General features: G+C 31.2%; 1 protein-coding gene across 15 annotated transcripts in view; it reads left to right on the forward strand.

The window, feature by feature from the left end:
* The window catches only part of LOC129947820 (serine/threonine-protein kinase mig-15), a 103,822-nt gene extending 86,626 nt beyond the window's left edge, over positions 1-17,196 (forward strand). For 8 of the 15 annotated variants that reach the window (XM_056058519.1, XM_056058520.1, XM_056058523.1 and 5 more), the window contains 9 exons: positions 3,071-3,196; positions 8,427-8,882; positions 8,953-9,108; positions 9,324-9,491; positions 9,559-9,708; positions 10,123-10,257; positions 15,005-15,079; positions 15,147-15,316; positions 16,991-17,196. In XM_056058519.1, the coding sequence (XP_055914494.1) occupies positions 3,071-3,196; positions 8,427-8,882; positions 8,953-9,108; positions 9,324-9,491; positions 9,559-9,708; positions 10,123-10,257; positions 15,005-15,079; positions 15,147-15,316; positions 16,991-17,069 (1,515 nt within the window). In that variant the 3' untranslated portion in view covers positions 17,070-17,196. Of the gene's footprint in view, positions 1-3,070; positions 3,197-8,426; positions 8,883-8,952; positions 9,109-9,323; positions 9,492-9,558; positions 9,709-10,122; positions 10,258-15,004; positions 15,080-15,146; positions 15,774-16,990 lie in introns of those variants that run through there. The other 7 variants (XM_056058526.1, XM_056058531.1, XM_056058532.1 and 4 more) reach the window with 4 other exon arrangements.
* Positions 17,197-20,264: the final 3,068 nt, after the last annotated feature.

Consider the following 20,264-nt stretch of genomic DNA (forward strand, 5'->3'; position numbering starts at 1 on the left):
GTTTGGCATCAAGCTCTCTTACCGAAAATGCGTACTTTTGGTATCGACGAATCTCTTTTTTTGTTGGGTTAAAAATCACCTTTGGGACCGTTTAATTCAAGTAGTATTGAACGGGTTCAAATCTGATATTCATAAAATAAACGCTGGTGTGCCCAGGGTTTCGCTTTGTCACCGACGCTCTTCCTTATTTCTATAAATTATTTTTTGTCTGAAACTTCTAACCCACTAAATTCTTTCGCTGACGACAGTACCCTCAACTTTTCATTTTCGTTTTTGGATTCTCATCCTTGTTCTTCGGATGTGGACTACCAACGAAAGCGTATAATAAGTTCATTAAATTCTGATCTTGACAGCATTGTTCAATGGGGAATCAAAAACCGTGTAGAATTTAATGCTTCGAAAACTCAATGCTGTCTACTGTCGCAAAAGCGTAACCCTCCCCTAATGGCACTATCCATGAGTGGTACTTGCATCGAGGAGACTGAATAGCAAAAGCGTAAGCCCCCCTAATGCCACTATCCATGAGTAGTACTTGTGATCCTAAGTGTTAAGGTCCGAAGATGCAAGAAGTTTTTTACCCCTTCTGATATGGCTATAATTTACAAAGCTTTTATTCCTCCAAAACTTGAGTATAACTCTCTAATTTGGGCTGGTGCTCCAATAACGTACTCGAGTCTCCACTCTTCTGGGTAGAATTGAAAAAAGAGCTCTAAACATGATTGGAGATCGTTCTCTTACCAAGACATTTGCTTCTCTTGAAAACCGCCGCAAGATCTCATGCCTGTCATTGTTTTATCGTTATTTCTATAAACAATAGTCTAGCGAAATAGCCAGTTGCATTCCTCCCCTTAAACAATTCAACCGTAATACCCGTACTTCTAGAAATGCCCAACAGTTTACCCTTTCAATTCCAATTTCAGACGTAGTACAGACATTCTTTCTTTAGCCGCACTAAACGAATGTGGAATGCTTTACCAGGCTTAATATTTCCCACCTATTACAATGTGCAGACATTCAAAACTAATGTGCATCGGTTTCTCCTTTCTTATACTAACTTCCTTTCTTCCTTTTAATTGCTCGCACTGTGTTTGATCATTATGAGGGTATTCTTAACCCCTTTCGTGCGCGCACAATATAAAAAAAAAAAAAGATCGCAACATTCCGTAGAGAACCAAGGCCTAGTGACTTACAACTCTCAACCATGGCTTTGTGCGAGTCATTTTGTAAATAGAGGGGACCGTGAAAAAAAACCTTAGATGGGTTCCACCAAGACCTCTCGCATGACAAACCCCCGCACTAACTATCTCCCCAAGGGTACTACTAAAAAAGACCAATCAAAAATTTATAAATCAGCGATTAACAAAGATAAGTTTTTAGTTAACTGAAAATATTTGGCCACCTGATATTTTTATACAAGTAAACTTATCTTGAAAGTAAGAGAGATTTTTCTTGACTAACTTTCCATTCAATAACAATAAAGCTGCTTCAGAAACTAGAAACTTGCCTTAGCTTCAAGACCCTTTCTCGTCTGAACCTATTTTCTAAAACGGTTCATTTCGTTTTGATACTGATTTTCGGTCAATAGCTATATTGAGCGGGTAGGGCTCTATTTTAAAAGTGGCTACCAGCTGTCTCAACCATCACCGATCACAAATTGTATTATAATCGGAATATGAAAAGTCTCCTTGTACTAAAAAAAAATTATAAAATTGTATCCGACTATGAAAGATTTCTACATATTAATAAATAATCGATTAGCTTAAGCTGCTTAGCTTAAAAGTTCGTTTAAAAGTTCTCATCTTTTGGGGAAATATTCAACAATTTAAAAAATAGATACAATTTATATATCCGGCTACTATCAATATTTTTTACAATCTAATTTCCTAAAACAAAAGATTTTTCAATTGAAAAAAATACTAAACTTGGTACACATCTTTCTTAAAATTTCATATTAACGAATTTAAAAAAAAAAACAGCACTAAAGTAGTTTTTATTTGTTTTTAATTATGTTTTGTTTTATGAATACAAATGTTTGCTTTTATAATATTTTGGTCGTATATTTTACAATACTGGTGGAGATAAATATTAAATTTAAATTATTTTAATAAAATTTCTCCAAACAAAAATCAAAATAATAACTTAATACAAGAATTTGGTTTGGGATTCAAAATTTTAAAAAAGCTTTGATTGGTTTAATTTAAGAATAATTGTATACCTTCGGATCAACAAGCCAAGATAGAAACCTAAAAAGGAGAGAAATATTAATCCAGTGTTATAAATAAAAGAAGGAAACAGAAGAATCTAAAAGTTTATAAAATGTTTAAATAAGAAAGAACTACATAAGTTCTCTAACTTACATACATATTTGGAAGTTCCTCCAAAACTCGTTTTACGTAAAAACTAGATTTAAAGAGATGTCGAGTTTAATTTTTTCAAAAATTTGATTTAGATATCAAATCTCAATTAAATGAAAATAGAATTTGATCATAATAACTTTATCGGCATTTAATTCAAATTTCTGAACAACTAAAAACTCGAAGACGTTTAAAAACTAGATTTGCCGTCAATCAAATATATTTGCATATATTTATTTATTTATTTAAAAAGTAAAAACTTTTAAAAACTCAAACAATGAGGAATGGAAGTAAATTAGAACTTTTCTCCTACCAGTGTTGTAAAGTTATACAATATCAGCTTTAAAAATAGGGTTTTGGTTATAACAAGATAATCTTATTAAAATTTACTCAAACATGTTTGTGTCCAATTTCATCAATTAAACATCAATACAAAAAAAAAAAAACAATTTTAAGTTTATTGTTTAAAAATAAAAATTCGCATCATTTTCAACAACAATTTAAAATATTAAAAATTAAAACTAATTTCCTTATTGGCATTCAAACGACTTCAAAGATCGAGTCGTAAAAGAAAAATCATTTTTAAATCAAATTTCAAATTCACATCATGTTTTTGGTGTTTTGCGACTTATTTTTTCCTAAATGAATTTGTACTGAAATCTAAAACAACAAAATTTATTTATTTATTCATTTTGTAAAATTTAAAAAAATATTAGAACCGAAGCGGAGAGAGTAGTGGCTTGGGTACTCCTGGAACTCGAACGAGTAGCGTTTTGCCAGACTTACTTAGTCAAGCATCGCCAGCAACACCACCACGCCATGATAAATCCTCCAGTGAAGAGGTAAGTCTATCGTTTCTTATTTTGCTTTGTATTTAAAAATAGTGTTGTTTTTTTTTGTTATTATTTATTTTAATTTGTTCTTCCGTTTATCCGGTAAATATAACAATGATCGATGTTATTTAATTATTATTTTTTTATTTTTTAAAAATATATGTGAGCTTTACCATAGTACCATCATTCAAAATAATTTTTAAAAAAGTACAAAAAGAGAAAAACTTAGCATAAAAACTTTGATATAATTTAAAAAAAATTAATCCGTTTGTTTTTTATTATTATTTTAAACCAATGAAAGTGTTGTTGTGTGACTAATCATTTGGTTTGGACATTAAATTTTTCATGTAGAGCATTTCTACCTTTAATTATCTCATCATATTTATTTATCTTAGGCGATCAAATAATTTATTAATTTTATTTTTGTAAACAAAAGTAGAACAAATATAAAAAGTATAATAATATTGAAAAGGAGTAAAAAGCATTTCGTGCATATGTTTATTATAATACATAGTTTTATTATTTTTTTTTGTTAAAATAATTTATTTATTATTCTTACCCCGATGAATGTACTTGGAAAGCAAAAGTGAATGAGATTTTATTTAGATACCATAACTAAACCTTATTTTTGACTAAAAATTGATTTGTTAAAGAATTTTTTAAAAAACAAAAACAAACCAAAAAACAAATATTTTTTTATAACGAATTTTATTCTTCATTGTGTTTTGTCTTTCCGCGACGTTTGAGCTGATGGCCACATCATCGAATCCACTAAAAAATTCTCAATAAATGAAAAAAATTCAAAAAATAGTAAGTATTTCTGCCAAATCAACAACAAAACAACAACAACAATAAAAATAAAAATTTTAAAAAAATACTACAAAATGTTCAAACAAACATCAACAAGCAACTTCCATTGATATTGTTTGTATTATTTTTGTTTGTTTCTATTTCTTTTGTATAGAAAATAAAAATTCTATTTTTTTTTTCTCACTAAAAATTTATTAAATTAACAAGCAAAACAAATTATAAGTAATTGATTTTTTTGTTCAATAATATGTTGTTACAATATTTCATTAAATGGATTTATACTCGTATAGATTTAAAAAAAAAAATTAAAGAGTTTTCTGTCGTATGATTTTTTGTTATACTCGTATATATTTATATTAATTGTTGCTGCATTAATTTTCTTGTTTTTTTTTTGTATACATATATTTAAAAAAATTAATTTCTTGTTTATTTATTGTTAATTTTAATGGATGGAGCCTCATATTGTTTATTTTCTATACCTACTATATTTAAAAACAAAAATGCAGTAGAAAAGAAAAGTATAGGAATTGTTTATCTTTTATTAAAAACATTTTATTTGTTCTTATATAATATATTTTTTTGTTAACGAAATTAATTTTAAATTGTGTTAACCTTTATTTTGAAGGAACACTGATACATTTTGTTCTTATTTATTTCATAAAATGATGAGTATGTTTAGCATGTGCAACCATCAGGGATTGTTTTTAATTCATTTTTTGGGTGTACGAAATGTTTGTTTTTGAGGAAATTAATTAGATTAGGTTACAAAAAGGAAAATATGCACTAAAAGTATTGACATTGTTTTATCATTTAATTTAGTTTCATTCTTAGTTTTGTTTAATATAATATCATATTCACTAAAAATTTTAGAAAACCGAAATCATAGAAAGTTTGACTAACAACAATTTTGTTCACATTTATACATTTTACATATTTCCATTTTTTGAAACGCACCAGAATTGTATTTGTTATGTTCAATGGGTTTTGATGCCCTTAATTCAATTCAATTGTCAGGTTTTTGAAATATTACTTTTTAAAAATTTAAAGATAAACACACATAATGATTCGACAACTTTTGTTAAACCGCAAATCATTTGAGATATTTCAAAACATGTAGCATAAGCTTGAAGCGCAATTGAAGTACATTTATGATTGTAACTCGACTTCGTTCATATGGCAGTTCTAGAGGCGTTAAGTCACGTTCCAGTGGTACCATCCAGTTGAAACCACAAGTCTTCTCAAGTCCATATCTTCCAATTCTGTACAAAAATAATGGGTAATCATGGCGCCCATTATGACAGTAACATAAAGATCGCTATCGTCGACGAAAAAATGTGGCCCATAACGCCGCCGCCGGCATTCAAATTCAACCAAATAGTTATTTTTTGAAGTGTTGATTCATGAAGCAAAATGAAGATTTTTACCCCACTACTAACGCAAATTTTGATTATTGACGAATCCCTTGAGTCGAAAATAAGCTTCATCATCTTAAAACATTTTCTCTAGAGCCCAATCGGAGAGAGAAAGTCGCTTTAAATTTTCCATCAGTATCAATTTTTGAGTCCGCTTAACTTTGTATGGGTGTAAACCAGGATCCTTACCCGAAATTCTTAAGAAAACTGTGGAATTGACTGATTTGCATCGTTTTCTACTGACTTTTTTTTTATTTATTGTTTTTATTAGTCTTGAAAACTCTTAATTCTATTTGTACAATTGCTTACAAAATATTAGTCTTTAATAAGAAGTTGATTTTTTATTTAAATAAATTTAAGCTATAAATAATGGAAGAGCAATAATTAAAATGAGGAAATATAGTTGTATTATAAATTGTCAGAGCACAACTCATGGAAATGCAATCTCTGATTCTTCTTAGAAAACCCAACTTTTTTGATATTTTATCACAGAGTTTGTTTAAATGGAAGTTAAATTTTAATTTATTGTCAATGTAAACACCTAGATATTTTATTTCCGAAACACACTCAATGAAATCACCATTTATTAAAATCGTTACTATTTGCGCACATACATTTCGTTTTTGTTGTATTTAGTTTCAATATGTTTTTGCACAACCATAGGTATATTGAATCCAAATCTCTTTGAAGTAGTGTTTCCAGAGTAGGAACGTCCTTGCCACTGACATATATAAGCGTATCATCCGCAAACAGACAGATCTTGTTCATTTTTCCTGATTCCATATCTGTACAGTTTATCCACTAAAATTGTTCTGTCTATAGTCTCGAATGCCCGTTGAAGATCCAACAAAATTGCCAAAATACTGTTTCCTTTATCCACATCTTTTTTTCATTCGTGTATGATCCAACTCATTGAAGTCTCACAAGAGTGACCATGCTTAAATCCAGATTGTTTGACGCAAAGCAGTTTTTCATCCTCTACAAAACACGAAAGTTGATTGCAAACTACCACTTCCAATATTTTTTTATATGTAGGCAGCATTTTTATCGGCCTCCACTGTTCTGGGTTCTTTGCATTCTTTACTTTTTCTACAGGTATAACATCCGAATTTTTCCAACTTTCAGGGAATACAGGTGTAGTTAGTGATAAGTTTATGATTTTTAAAAAAGGGGGTAGAACCACCTCTCTACAGTCAAGCACTTTTCTTCTGAACGGTGTGTGAGACTGAAAAATATGGTTACTACGGACTGTTGTTTTTTTTTACGTTTTTAAAGTCGTCCATTTCCGACAAGCCATTTAATTTCGAACCAGACCAACTTTAAGCCAATTTGGCTAAATAGATTTTACAAAATCCAAATACGTTAACCTAACGTTAACGTTAGGTGACTCGAATCTATTAGATTTTCAATCCCTAGGAAATTTAAACACCTCCTAATTTTCCAAGAGTAAAGCTACACGTGTCAAATTGACTCCATATGCGACAAGCCATTTGGCTGAGTAGATTTAAAAGAACTCAAATACTTCAACCGATTCATATTATGATTTAGGTGACTCGAATCTATTGAATTTTTAATCACTAGGAAATTGAAATACCTCCTAATGTTCAAATTGACTTGTCGAGTCTAAAGCGAGTATACGATAGGAATCTCATTTAATTGTTTTTTATAGTTTAAAACAGTCAAAACTCTCCGATGTTCAAGAATCTGTGGTCTCCAAAATTATAGGTATCGTGAAAGATACTAAATTTAACCTGTATCAGCTCGTGGCAATACATTTTCTGAAAGTTTTTGACAAATTCTTCAAGAGTACCTTTGTTGGTTAGCCAATCTATCATCGGTTTACCCTTAACTACTTGTAAGTTTTTGCTTAAGCATAATGCACATTCCACTGATGGACTTTTAGCCCCACTTGTCGTCCGATGCTTGATTCTAAACGCTCAAAGCAATTCTCTGTTGTTAGGTTGCACATTAGCTCCGTTACAGTTTTTCTTGCAGGACATTGTCCAATAGGTTGGTATGCTTTTAGACTTGGAGCTCCTGAAAAAGATTTTTGCAGAAGCTGCATAGACGAAGAAGAAAAAGGAAAGTGTATCATTTTTTTGCATGTCCTGTCCTATCACAAAGACGAATACTCCACTCAAGAGACTTCTACTACTAATTCCGACATTAAATTTTTCAAACGCTTCATATCTAACACCAATTGGTTTTAATATGAAGGTAGATCTTTAGATCCATGTGGTACAGAAAGAGCCAACTATTGGTCTAAGTGCGTTAGCTTTTCTGGCAGATACCTTAAACTAGCCTTGAAGTTTATCTCTATTCCTGCGTAAAACATATGCCCTGAATGGCTGTAAGTTCTCCACGAGCACTGCCCTACTAGTCTTAGTTTTTTTTATAAAAACTGCAAAATGACATTCGCTAAACATACTTCGCATCATATTATTACTTAAAATCAAAGCTTTTTGTTAAAAATAGAACAATTTTCACATTTATCATTCAGCTAAATAAATAAATCGTTCTTTAAGAATAATTTTATTTTATTAATTATTATTGTTTCATTCTTTTAACAACCATGGCGTCTGGGAAAGACTAATCACACAATATTTATTATATGTTTTGTATTTTTAAAAGAATTTTATTTATTTTGTATGTATAATATTTTCATTTAATTGAGTAGTATCATCGGTACTTTTGTTTTAACATCCAACTAACAATAATTTATTTTATTTTTTGATTTAATTCAAACATTAACTTTTCTGTTCTCTAAAGAAAATAACAAAGAAAAACTTTTTGCATGAAAAAATTCACCTAGAATTTGCATTCTATCAAAAGTATACCTTTAATAGCAAATAAAAAACAAATATGCATTTAATCAAAAAATAAACTTAAGTTAATATTTAAAAAAAAGCACTTTCAATATATTTAACCTTCATTTGAGCTTGAACTGCAAATGAATATCATTATTGTTTCTTTTTTTTTAAGTATTATAATAATCTCATTTTTAAACATTTTTCTAGTATCGAGCGGCCGTTAGCTCATCAGTCCATTCCACACCTTCCAAGTCGTTTATTGCGTCGAATAGTTCGCCACAATCGACTATTTCGTCGTCGTCACGACAAAATAGTCCAAATCATTCGATCACAAAAACTAGATCGAGTAGTAGTATTAATAATAATAATAAATCAATAACACCACCTTCACTTCCGCCCCATGCCTATGCTCTCCAACAGAAACAAAGGAGCTTCCTCACTTTCGGATTTGGTGCCGGCGGTTCAGGACCGTCCCGTCGGGAAAGTCACGTGAATGTGAATGTGACACCAACGTCGCATGACGCCTCAAGTGACACTCCTGAAATTCGTAAATATAAGAAGCGTTTCAATTCGGAAATTTTGTGTGCTGCATTGTGGGGTGTCAATTTACTGATAGGAACCGAGAATGGTTTAATGTTGCTCGATCGATCGGGACAAGGAAAGGTATGTTTGCTTGTATAACAACACACAAACTAAGTGCTCATTAATATTCCTCGAATCTCTTTATCAAAAGGTCTATCAATTGATCTCTCGTCGCCGATTCCAACAGATGGAAGTGCTCGAAGGACAGAATATCTTAGTTACAATATCTGGAAAAAAGAATCGTGTACGTGTGTATTATCTTTCTTGGTTAAAGTCAAAAATCCTTAGAACCGATGGTCTCTCAGATGTAAGTATACTCGAATCTTATTGGTACCTAATACCTATTTTGAATAGCATATCAAACATTTGAGAAATCTGAGTTGTAATGCTCAGAAAGATGTGTCGCGAAACAAGTGATTTAAAAATGTTTGCTTAAGTCAAACTTTCGATTCGCTATTCAAAATGAGGCGATAATATTTTTGCTCGATATTCTTATTTCTAACTACTTCTGAAATTTTGCAGCAAGTAGAACGACGCAATGGTTGGATTAATGTCGGAGATCTTCAAGGTGCTGTACATTTCAAAATAGTTAAATACGAAAGGATTAAGTTCCTAGTGATTGCTTTAAAAGACTCGATTGAAATTTATGCTTGGGCGCCAAAGCCTTACCATAAGTTCATGGCATTTAAAGTAAGTTTTTCTTAGTCTTATTATTTATTTCATTTCTGATAATTTGTTTATTTTATTTTCTCTCTAGAACTTTGGTGAACTTGAACATCGTCCTCTGCTAGTGGATCTAACAATAGAAGATCAATCCAGATTGAAAGTTATTTACGGCTCAGCCGAAGGTTTCCATGCTGTCGATCTGGACTCTGCTGAAGTTTATGATATCTATCTTCCTAAACATGTAAGTAAACTGGTTTACAAGGTCTAATAGCTGAAACGAAACCTTCAGGAAAACTATCAAGTTTAGAAACATTACAAAATATTTTTTCACGCCAATATTATTGAGTTTGTTACAAAATTGTTTAACGGAAAAGCAGTTTAAAAAAGCTTTTGAGTTTAATGTTTTTTTTTCAAAAATTGTATTTAAATGTAAACAATGAAAATAGTGTTTAACAATAATAATTTCATTAACATTAAATCAAAAATCAATAAGCTTAACACTCGGAAACGATTTAAAACAAATTTTGTCCCAAGACTAGTTTTAATGAAAATGAATAATTTGGTAATTTATCTCAAATATTTAAGTTTCGGATAAGTAAACCGTTTTTTTAATTTGAATTGTTTTTCTAAAACTTTTTGTTTTTTTTTTTTACAGACTCAGGGTGCAATCATACCGCATTGTATTGTAGCGCTTCCAAATTCGAATGGAATGCAATTACTTCTTTGCTATGATAATGAAGGAGTTTATGTGAATACTGTTGGTCGTGTATCGAAGAACATTGTTTTGCAGGTAATTTTATTTGTCAAATCTTTTCATCCCCCCCTCCCCACAAAATTACATACATTTCAAGAAAAAAGTTAGTCGACATTTTTTTGACAACATTGATCGTTCACTTAAAAGATTCATTCAATTAATTGATGGACAAAGTTTTTATTTTATAAGCTTCATAAACGTCAAGGACAGATCAAAAGTTTACTGCTGGATCATGAAAACAATAAAGGATACAATTGGCAGTACCTTAGCTTAACCTTCTTAATAATTGTTATAATTGGTAGGAACGCATTTTTAACACGCCTATCACAAAGTCTCTGGTATCAAGACCACGAACATTTTTTAACGCAACGAACACGGACAAAACTACATTATAACTATAAGCATCTAATGAAATCAAAAAAGCATCACTACACAGAAATCTTAATTTTGGAGGTCGTTGTTCATCTTTTGGTTTAGTTTCAATTTGTTTTTTTTTTTTTGTTAAAAATGAATACCATTAAATGAAGAGAATACGTGAGGACTAACACTAAAAATGCAGAGTCAGATTTGATGGGAGGCATTGATGATTTGAGATAGGATTCTTGTTGCATCTTTATTTCATTTTTAAAAGGACTTGAGAAATCATTTGACTGAAGCAAAGTGTTAGAAGACGCAGCAGTGGAACTGTTATCACACTATCGACGAACGTTTGATGGCATCGAAACATCGCTTTGGCGAGTTGCTCCCTTTCAGAATGTTCATGGGATTCTAAAGACTCGAAAGAATTTGTGAATCCAAATGAAATTGTGTCTTTTATTCCTCTGTTCAAGTTTCAAGGCCAGTCAGTCTTATAACACCTTCTTCGTGGTTGCTAAAGGAATGCACATCCACTCCGATTCGAATCTGATATTCGATTCCTTTATGAATTCGTACTCTGTAAAATGTTCGAATGGAATAAAACCATCATCTAGTACTTTTTCTATTTATCGAATAGATTTGCCGAGTCTCGAAGTATTTCTAATGAGATTTGTCAAAGAAAAATGCAAAACAAAAATCAAAACAAATCACAAGAAGACGAGGAAAAAATTTAAATTAAAATTCAGTCATTATTATCACTTGAGAATTAATGACTCGTAATGACTTTTTTTTACACTTCACTGCTTTGCAATTGCCACATCTCTATTTTTAAATCAAGCTTAGAAAGTTCAAGCTGATTTTTTTCATAGTCATTTCGTTTTTTGTGTTGAAATTTGTCTTTTGCCAAGGTATACTTTTTTCTTTCAAGTCATACGAATTCTGCCATAATTTCAAATTGCTTTTGTTTGATATGCACATTTTTCGCTGATGATTTCCTGTAATGGAATTTATTTGCTTAATTTTGAATAAAATTACTATTACTTTACTTAGATTTTATCTATTTTACACAATTCAATTCGTTACCTCTCTACGTGTAGAAAGAAAATTTTCGTTTTCGAACGCTAATAAAATTCGGAAACGCATTTTCATTCCGTACGTTTTTTTCTAATCCGCATTAGAAATAGATTGTACAAAATATTGGTTTTCGAAAATATTTGCTTTCGAAACGCATTACAGAGTAGGGCCCCAGTTTACGGTCCACCACCTGTAGTATTGCATGCTTTCTTTTCTCAATAATTTTTCACTTGCTTTGCAATAGAAAAGTGAGATCTGAACTATTTAGGGCCCTTTCAAGTTCATCAACTTTGGAGTTTAATACAACTCTAAAGTTTGCACGCAAGTTAAAAATTCTTTTTATTCACTAATTTGTTTCTTAGCTTCCCTACTTGATAATCTAAAAACTTCCCTACTTGAAAATGAAGTAGAAACTGTCAATTTTATAACTAAATGTCTGTTAAACAGGGTTTAATTTTTTGATTGAGGATAATATAATAGTAATATTATAGACAATATGCAGTTCAACTACGCGAAAGACTTTCAAACAGACTTATTAAAAATTAAGGGTGGCGCTTACTGTCCTTAAAAGTGGCTTACACCGCGCCGCACAAGAATTTGTTGAAAACACACAGTATTATTTACAATTAAAAATGCATACAATTGATTTTTTACTTCGTCTTAAAATTGTTATGCAACGAAATGATCGTTTTGGGAAGCACTCATTTTCCAACTTTTATGAAAATAAAATTAAGTTTAAAAAAAACTCTACATCAAAATAAATATTTTTAAAAAAATCAATACCAATTACCAATCTTCAGTTGACTAATTCTAAAGTTGAAAAAAAAAACCGTTCAAAACGTCAACATTGAGTAAATAAAAACAAAATCACGAATTGATTATAAAAATCATCAAGTTATGTTCAACTTTGACGACTGACAAAGTCGGCCTTAGTTTACTTTTCTCCAACTAGAGGGACCTTAGGAGTTGGATCAAAACTAATATTTACCTTCGTTGTTACTTCTTACGAAAAAGGAATTCACTTGCTTTGTAGAGATTTCCAAAAATTTTTGGGCAATTTCAGGTTTTTCAACTTATTTCAAAAAACCTTTCGAACTGCATTTTATTCATAATTACTTTTAAAAAACATTTGAACTCCTTCACATTTTATTTTTTCTACTGTTCGTAGAAAAAACTACCGAATTTCCAAAAAGTACGACTTGAGCAATGATTTTTTTTCGGGGTTTGTATTACAAACCTAAAGTGAACGTACAGTGCCGCACTTAATTATTGTCACAGCACGCTTTTTTAACTTTGAAGCAATATTTTAAGCCTTGGAAACAAGATATTTTTAAAATTTGTATTGGTTTGGTATATGCATATATATACTATTAAAAGCAGTCGGTTTAATTTAAAATGAGTGGTCCAGATTTAAAGAAAAAAAAATGAATAACAAAACATCTAATTCTCCCAGCACAAAAATATTGGAACCATATATTAAATCTTTAAACAGAGTAATGTAAATAAGCATAAGTTAGTATTTGTACTTAGTAAAGAGGCCCTTTTGCTTTATAACAGCATCCAAGCGCATTGGCATAGAATGCACCAAATTTTTGTGTCGTTTCTTCTCCAATGTTTTGCCATTCCTTTATCAATACTAGTTTCAGTTGAGCTTTATTAGATATCAAACGCTTTTTTACGCGCCTATCCAACTATTCCCATAAATGCTCAATTGGATTGATATCCGGGAATTGTGGTGGGTGTGGAAGCATATGTGCAATGTTATTTGCCAACCACATACGCACGTCGTGAGCCGTATGTTTCGGGTCATTGTCGTGCTGAAAAGTGAACGCGCCTGTTAAGTTTAATTTTTCAGCACTTTTTTCAGGTTTTCTTTCAAAATGTTGATATAAACTTTCTTGTCCATAATTCCTTTTTCTTTAAACCTGAAAAACTTATTTTAATCAAACTATGTTTGATAATAAATACATACATATACTAGACAAAGAAAAAGCGTGTTTCCAAGGCTCAAAATGTTAAATCAAAGCTTAAATAGCTTGCTGTGCCAATAATTAAGTGCAGCACTATAGGTTACTTACTTAACAAGCGTCTCCAGCCAGCTCGGTCCCTAGCTAGCTGTCTCCAGTTTCGCACGCCAAGTTGGTTGAGCTCGCGGTCTTCCTCTACTGCGCCGTCCCTCGGGATTGGATTCGAAGACCTTCCGGGCTGGAGCGTTGATGTCCATCCGCTCTACATGACCTAGCCATCTAAGCCGTTGGACTTTAATTCTGCTAACTAGATCAGTGTCGCTGTACAGCCCGTACAGTTCGTCGTTATATCTTCTCCTCCATACTCCATCTATGCGTACGGGACCAAAAATCACCCGAAGAATTTTTCTCTCGAAGCATCCTAAGACGCTCTCATCTTTCTTTGACAGGGTCCAGGCCTCAGTGCCATAAATGAGAACCGGGATGATGAGTGTCTTATAGATGGTGATTTTACATGCTCGAGAAAGGACTTTACTTCTCAATTGCTTTCTAAGTCCAAAGAAGCAACGATTTGCAAGAGTTATTCTTTGTTTGATTTCAGCGCTGGTGTCGTTGTCTGCATTAATAGCGGTGCCTAGGTAGACAAAGTCCTTAACTACCTCAAAGTTATAGCTGTCCATGGTGACGTTTTGTCCAAGACGTCGTCGTTCAGTGTCCTTTTTTGATGACAGCATATACTTGGTCTTGCCCTCATTGACCACTTAACCCATCTTCTTCGTTTCCGTCGCAATGCTCAAAAACGCTCCACTGACATCACGCTTTGATCTTCCAATTATGTCAATATCATCTGCGTATTCGAGTAATTGGATGGATCTTTGGAAGATTGTGCCTCTAGTGTTGACGGTTGAGTTTTGCACAATTCTTTCCAGAACGATGTTGAAGAAGTCGCATGACAGTGCATCGCCTTGTCTAAAATCTTTTTTGACATCAAATGCATCGGTAAGATCTTTTCCGACCTTGATAGAGCAGCGTGCATTCTCCATCGTCATTCTGCACAAACGGATAAGTTTGACAGGGATGCCAAAACTAGACATTGCTCGGTAGAGCTCTTCCCTATAGATGCTGTCATACGCGGCTTTAAAATCGATAAAGAGATGGTGGGTATCGATTTGAAGCTCCTGGGTTTTTTTCCAAGATCTGCCGTAGTGTACTATAGGTATCTTTTTGGAAAGTGGTCGAAATATTTTATCAACTTCATATACATACATATATTATTATCTAATCGCAAATCTATCATATTTCGTAATTCATTATATTAAAAATTCATTTTATATTATTTAAACCGGTGTACATTCAAAATTTGATTTTTTTTTCTATTAAACTAGTGGGGCGAGATGCCAACATCAGTAGCCTACATCGGTACAGGTCAAATTATGGGCTGGGGCAATAAAGCAATTGAAGTAAGTTAAACAAATTATATTAATAAAAAATAATAATTTAAAAAAAAATATTTCCTTAAAACTCTAGATTCGTTCAGTTGAGACCGGTCATTTGGACGGTGTGTTTATGCACAAAAAAGCTCAACGCTTGAAATTCCTCTGCGAAAGGAATGACAAGGTGTTCTTCAGCAGTGCCAAAGGTGCTTCGTCGTGTCAAATATACTTTATGACACTCAATAAGCCTGGTATGGCTAACTGGTAGATAAGCTAAGTCTAAAGAAAATCGAAAAACAAAACAAAAAAAAGAAAAGAAAAAAAACACACCATATTCAATTTAAAAATGAAAAGAAATTAAAAAAAAAAACACTACAAATAAAGAGCAAAAGAAACAATTAAACAAGAAAAAAACGTATAGAAGTAAACACAAAAAGCAACAACAACAAAGTTATAAAACTAATTTATATTATTAAACGCATTTTTTTATTAAAAACAAAAAAAAACAACAACAAAACAAAAAAATATTCTTATAATTATGATTACTTATTATTAAAAAAAATAAAAATAAAATATATATAAAATTTAAAAAAATATATATATATTAAAAGTGAGAGTGCAAGAGAAAAAAAAACAAAAGAAAATAGAAAGAAAAACCACAATTTTTATCATCGTGTGTGTATAAAACGCAAGTAATATTAGAACAACAACAAATGAAAAATTAAGAAATAATATCAAACGCTTTTTTTGAATATATAAATGAATAGTATAAAAAAACAGTCTTTTTTTTAAATAATCTTTTAAAATGTTTGCATCTTTTTTATGGAATACAATTTATTATTATTATTTTTTTATTATTATTATTTTTATTGAATATATTTAAAAAGTAATAAATGTTTTTTAAATAGGAAAAAAAAAGTTTATCTTTATTTTGTTTCACATATTTATTGGCTTTCATATGGAGCTTATTAATTTTTTTAAATTTAATTTACATACAAAAATTTATTAAACTTTGGTTAAGAAATTGTCGGATCTCGTCGGTCCCAACTTGGTTTCTTTTATCAGCTATGCTAGTGATCCAAATGTTTCCATAAAAAGTACAAGCTCTTAACATTTATTAACTGACGTATACGGAATGGGCAGTTGGAAAGCTCTTCATGCTCTGTTTATTTCAGAACCAGATAAGTCCTTTCTTTTCTCTTGTTTATATATTGGGTACATTTTTAATCATTATCATTGTAAAAATTAAGTTCTAAAAGTTTCTTTATTTTATACATACATTTATTGGAATAGGGCACAAAACAAATTAAATCTACGTAGATTGTGAAAGCAGCATGTAAATATCCACACACTACACATTTGTTTGTTTTTCGCTGCTTTGTGTAAGAGACACCCTTTTATTCCTTATTAATATAAATGAGCCTTTAAAACAACAAATCAGAACAAAATTGAAATTAAAAACCTAAACAAGCACCCATGTGAATTTCTATCGTCTTTTAGGCCATGGTTAAATTTAAAATGTTAACGATTGTCACGTATTTTTTGTTTTATTTAATTTATTTTGTTTAAAACGGTAACGAAACTAAATTATTAATTTCTTCAAATCTTGTCTTATAACAAACTTATTTTAAAAGGCGTGTGTCAAGTTTTTCATTATTTCGTTTTAACATTAAGAATTTTACCTCAAAAAAACTTTCTATTTCTATTTGCACTTATTCCTCATTTTTAAAAATGAAATTATTATATTGTTTTTAATTTATTTTTAGATTTATTTTAATTTTTAATATTGACGTTAGTTTTTTGTGTATTATTTTAAATTAATTTGAGTCAAAAATATATTTTTTTTTTGTTTTTTTGTTTTCGATTTTCCGTAGATTGTTTCACTTTTGTTTTCATTTATAGTTTAGTTGCTTAAATTTTTGTTGTTATTTTTTTAAGGTTGCTAAAACAAGCTGATATGTTAATGGAAACGTTTTGGGAAACCAGGCAACAAGCTTCAAAGGGATGTAAAAAGTAACATCCAGTTTTTTTTAGGGCAATTTAATGATAAAATAATAATAATAATTATACATGATAATATTAAAAAAAACTATGTTGTAAACAGTTTTCTTTTCCAAATAAAATCATAGCACTTAAACATTGTATTTGAAAATTGTTAGATTTTTTGTTTGTTGGCTTTTTGAAAGCTTTGATTTTGCTCCATTTTGATTTTCCTAATTCCGAAACCCAGTGCGTTGGTTTTGGGTTCGTTCCCTGCCTGTGCCACCTAAAGTTTTTTTTCACGGGTACTGCCTCTTGCGAGGAATTGACAAATTCTCCAAGAGTAATGCTTGTCATGAAAAGTGCTTTCTCAATTTAGCCGTTCGGATTCGGCTTACAACTGTAGGTCCCTCCATCCCTGGCAACAGTACTCGCACACAGGAATGGTTGAGTGTTGTAAGTCACTAGTCCCTAGTTCCCAACGGAATGTTGAGCCACCTAATTTATTTATTTTAAGGGAACACAAATCTGTCCTCTTTGATTCTGCTCGATTTTGATTTTCCTAATTCCTTAAGTTAAAAAATATATGATATTGCCCAAGCCTTGGTTGTTTAATGAGAGCACTGCTTTTTTCGGGGATGTATAGTTGGTCTCTCAGCTGCAGTATTTTCTCTTATTTTCTTAAATAGATGGTAGTATCCAGTTTCAGGAACCTTAACTTCACATTCGCTTATTTTTTTAAGGTGACTCGCGAGTGATAATACCGCCCTTTATAATAAATACCATCATCATATTAAACATTTTACTTACACCCTGACAAAAAAAACTGCGCTCGCAAACACATTTGTTGTAGAACGATTATTTTCGATTTTGCCTTGTTTTGAATTCTACTTTGGAGTCACGTAGTTCCTCGTTTATTCGCAAGTTCATAAGAATACAGTTGGCACTAATAGAACTATTCGATTCTCGTTCGTTCGAAAGTAGTCAAATAGATACATAGTACCAATTTTTCGAATTCGGCCCCTGATTATGAGGTTCACGGTGGATCGTTTTTAATTCGACCTTTCAAATTCGACTCGCGTCGGGAATTCGCGGCGAAGCGAAAGTAGTTCCTCCTATATTCCATTGATTTTACACTTTTGGTTTGACAGCTTTCCACAAATTTTTTTTTGTTTTGATTACAGTGATTTATTCAATATTACATTTTAAAAATATAATCAATTATGGTGTATATTTATTTTGAAAGGGAGGAATTTGAGGAAACCCAGGAACCCTAAAGATTACAGAAGAATTAATGAATTTTAAAATTTTATATTTTATTATGAATTTTGGATAAAGTACAAGAAAATTATAACTAAGCTAACTCACGTTTTTATATTATTACAATCAAGAAAGAATCCACGAAATCGAACAGTGAAAAATAAACACTTTCGCCTGTGAACCCGCAAAAAAAAGCTGTCTGATTTCAACTCGCCAACAAACATGACATTTCGAATTCGTTAATTGGTCGAATTCAAAACGAAGAAGACGAAACCGATAGCAATAATTGGAAAATGGTAAAATCGCTAGCAAAACGAATTGCCACGAATCCCATAATCAGTCCCCAGGCTCTGACAATATACGTCTTTGAAAATGTTAAAAACTTTCAAAAACGATGTTTTTAAGGCTAAGATAGAGCACAGAATAGTTATTAAGTTAAGTTGGTTATTGTATTCTGGTTAGGTTAGGTTATAGTTGCTGTCCAAGATGGAAACGGACACACTTAATCTTGAATCGTAAGGCTTCCTCCTAAGCTTAATGGAACCAGTTTGATTCCCTTACGAAACGTGAAAGGCTGATTATGGTTGACTGATATGATTTAGATCGTTAAAGAAGAATTCTCCTAGGTTATTCTTGCGTTTTCAAGCCAGAGGAGGGCATGAACAGAAAAGATGAAGAACTGTTTCCTACACTTCCTCGTCTATACAGCTTCTGCAAAGGTCATTTGAGAATGTTCCTAGTCTCGTGGCGTGCTTTCCTATTGGACAGTGTCCGGTTATAACACCTAGTATCGAGCTTATATGTGATCTGCTTTGAGCTAGCAGACACCTTGAACGTTTTAAATCCAGTGTTGGAAAGATATTTTTTGTGACTTGAAACGTGGTGATGTTTCTCCACCTGGTGCCTGCCTTGTGGTATTCTAGATACAGTTTAAATATTTTAGTATCTTACTAACTTCCTTTAAGCTCATAAAGCCTTCATTTGACTTTATTTAAAGCTTTAAGAAACCTTGAATTTAATTTTATCATGGTTTTGAAAAGTACGTTTAGGAGTTAATTTGAAATGCTGATTTCAATTCCTCGCTTCGATTAAGCCGTATTTCAATTTTTACATTTTTTTAAAAAACTTGAATTGATAAACTTTTTAGACGAAAGATTCGTTACAAAAAGAAAAACATCCTTTCAAATCATTTTGCCTTTTTCTATTAAATACCGTTTTCGCACAAATACGTTTATTTTTTGGATTGAAAAGTAAGTTGGACATTCGACTCAAAATGAACGGCTTGGAAATCGAAGTTATATTCAGAAGTGTGAACTAATAAGTTTTATTATTTATTGTAATAAATAACAAATACAAATTATTTCCAATGACCAGGATATCTCAAAAGGAAAAATTGTCTATTAGAACAAATAAGCACAGTAAAAATATAGTCAAGGTAGTGAACTGTACATTTTTATTTTTACCTTCTGTTTGGTGTCCCTAACATTGTCCAAACATTTATTTAATTTCTCATGGCTGCGTCATAAGTTATAGACTACCAAATCACGAAATCACAAATGATCTTCGAGCCTACAGCATTTAACTCCTTTAACAAAATTGTAAAGCATAGAATATTCTAACATTTTTGTCTCAAACTTTTTAAATTAAACTTTATTTCTGGGGTTCTAAATCATATCCTAACCATCTTGTCTTTGAAAAAAGATGATGAAAAGATCTCTAAAACGGTTGAGCGTATAAGAAATTATGTGAGAAAAAACCTGTAGCTTAAGCTTGACATCTATGGTAATTGTATTAACATTAATGAAGTTACAGGAAAGGAGAAAAAAGCATTTATTTTACTGGACTAAATAAACTTGATATGGAATAAGGGTTAAGTATTTTTTGTCTTAAACAATTCAAATCAAACAAGTTCAAGACCTTTGGAAAATATTGATAAAACGGAGGTATATACAGCAAAGGAATAAAAACAACC

This window comes from Eupeodes corollae, chromosome 2 (genome assembly GCF_945859685.1).
Source record: "Eupeodes corollae chromosome 2, idEupCoro1.1, whole genome shotgun sequence".
Classification (NCBI taxonomy): domain Eukaryota; kingdom Metazoa; phylum Arthropoda; class Insecta; order Diptera; family Syrphidae; genus Eupeodes; species Eupeodes corollae.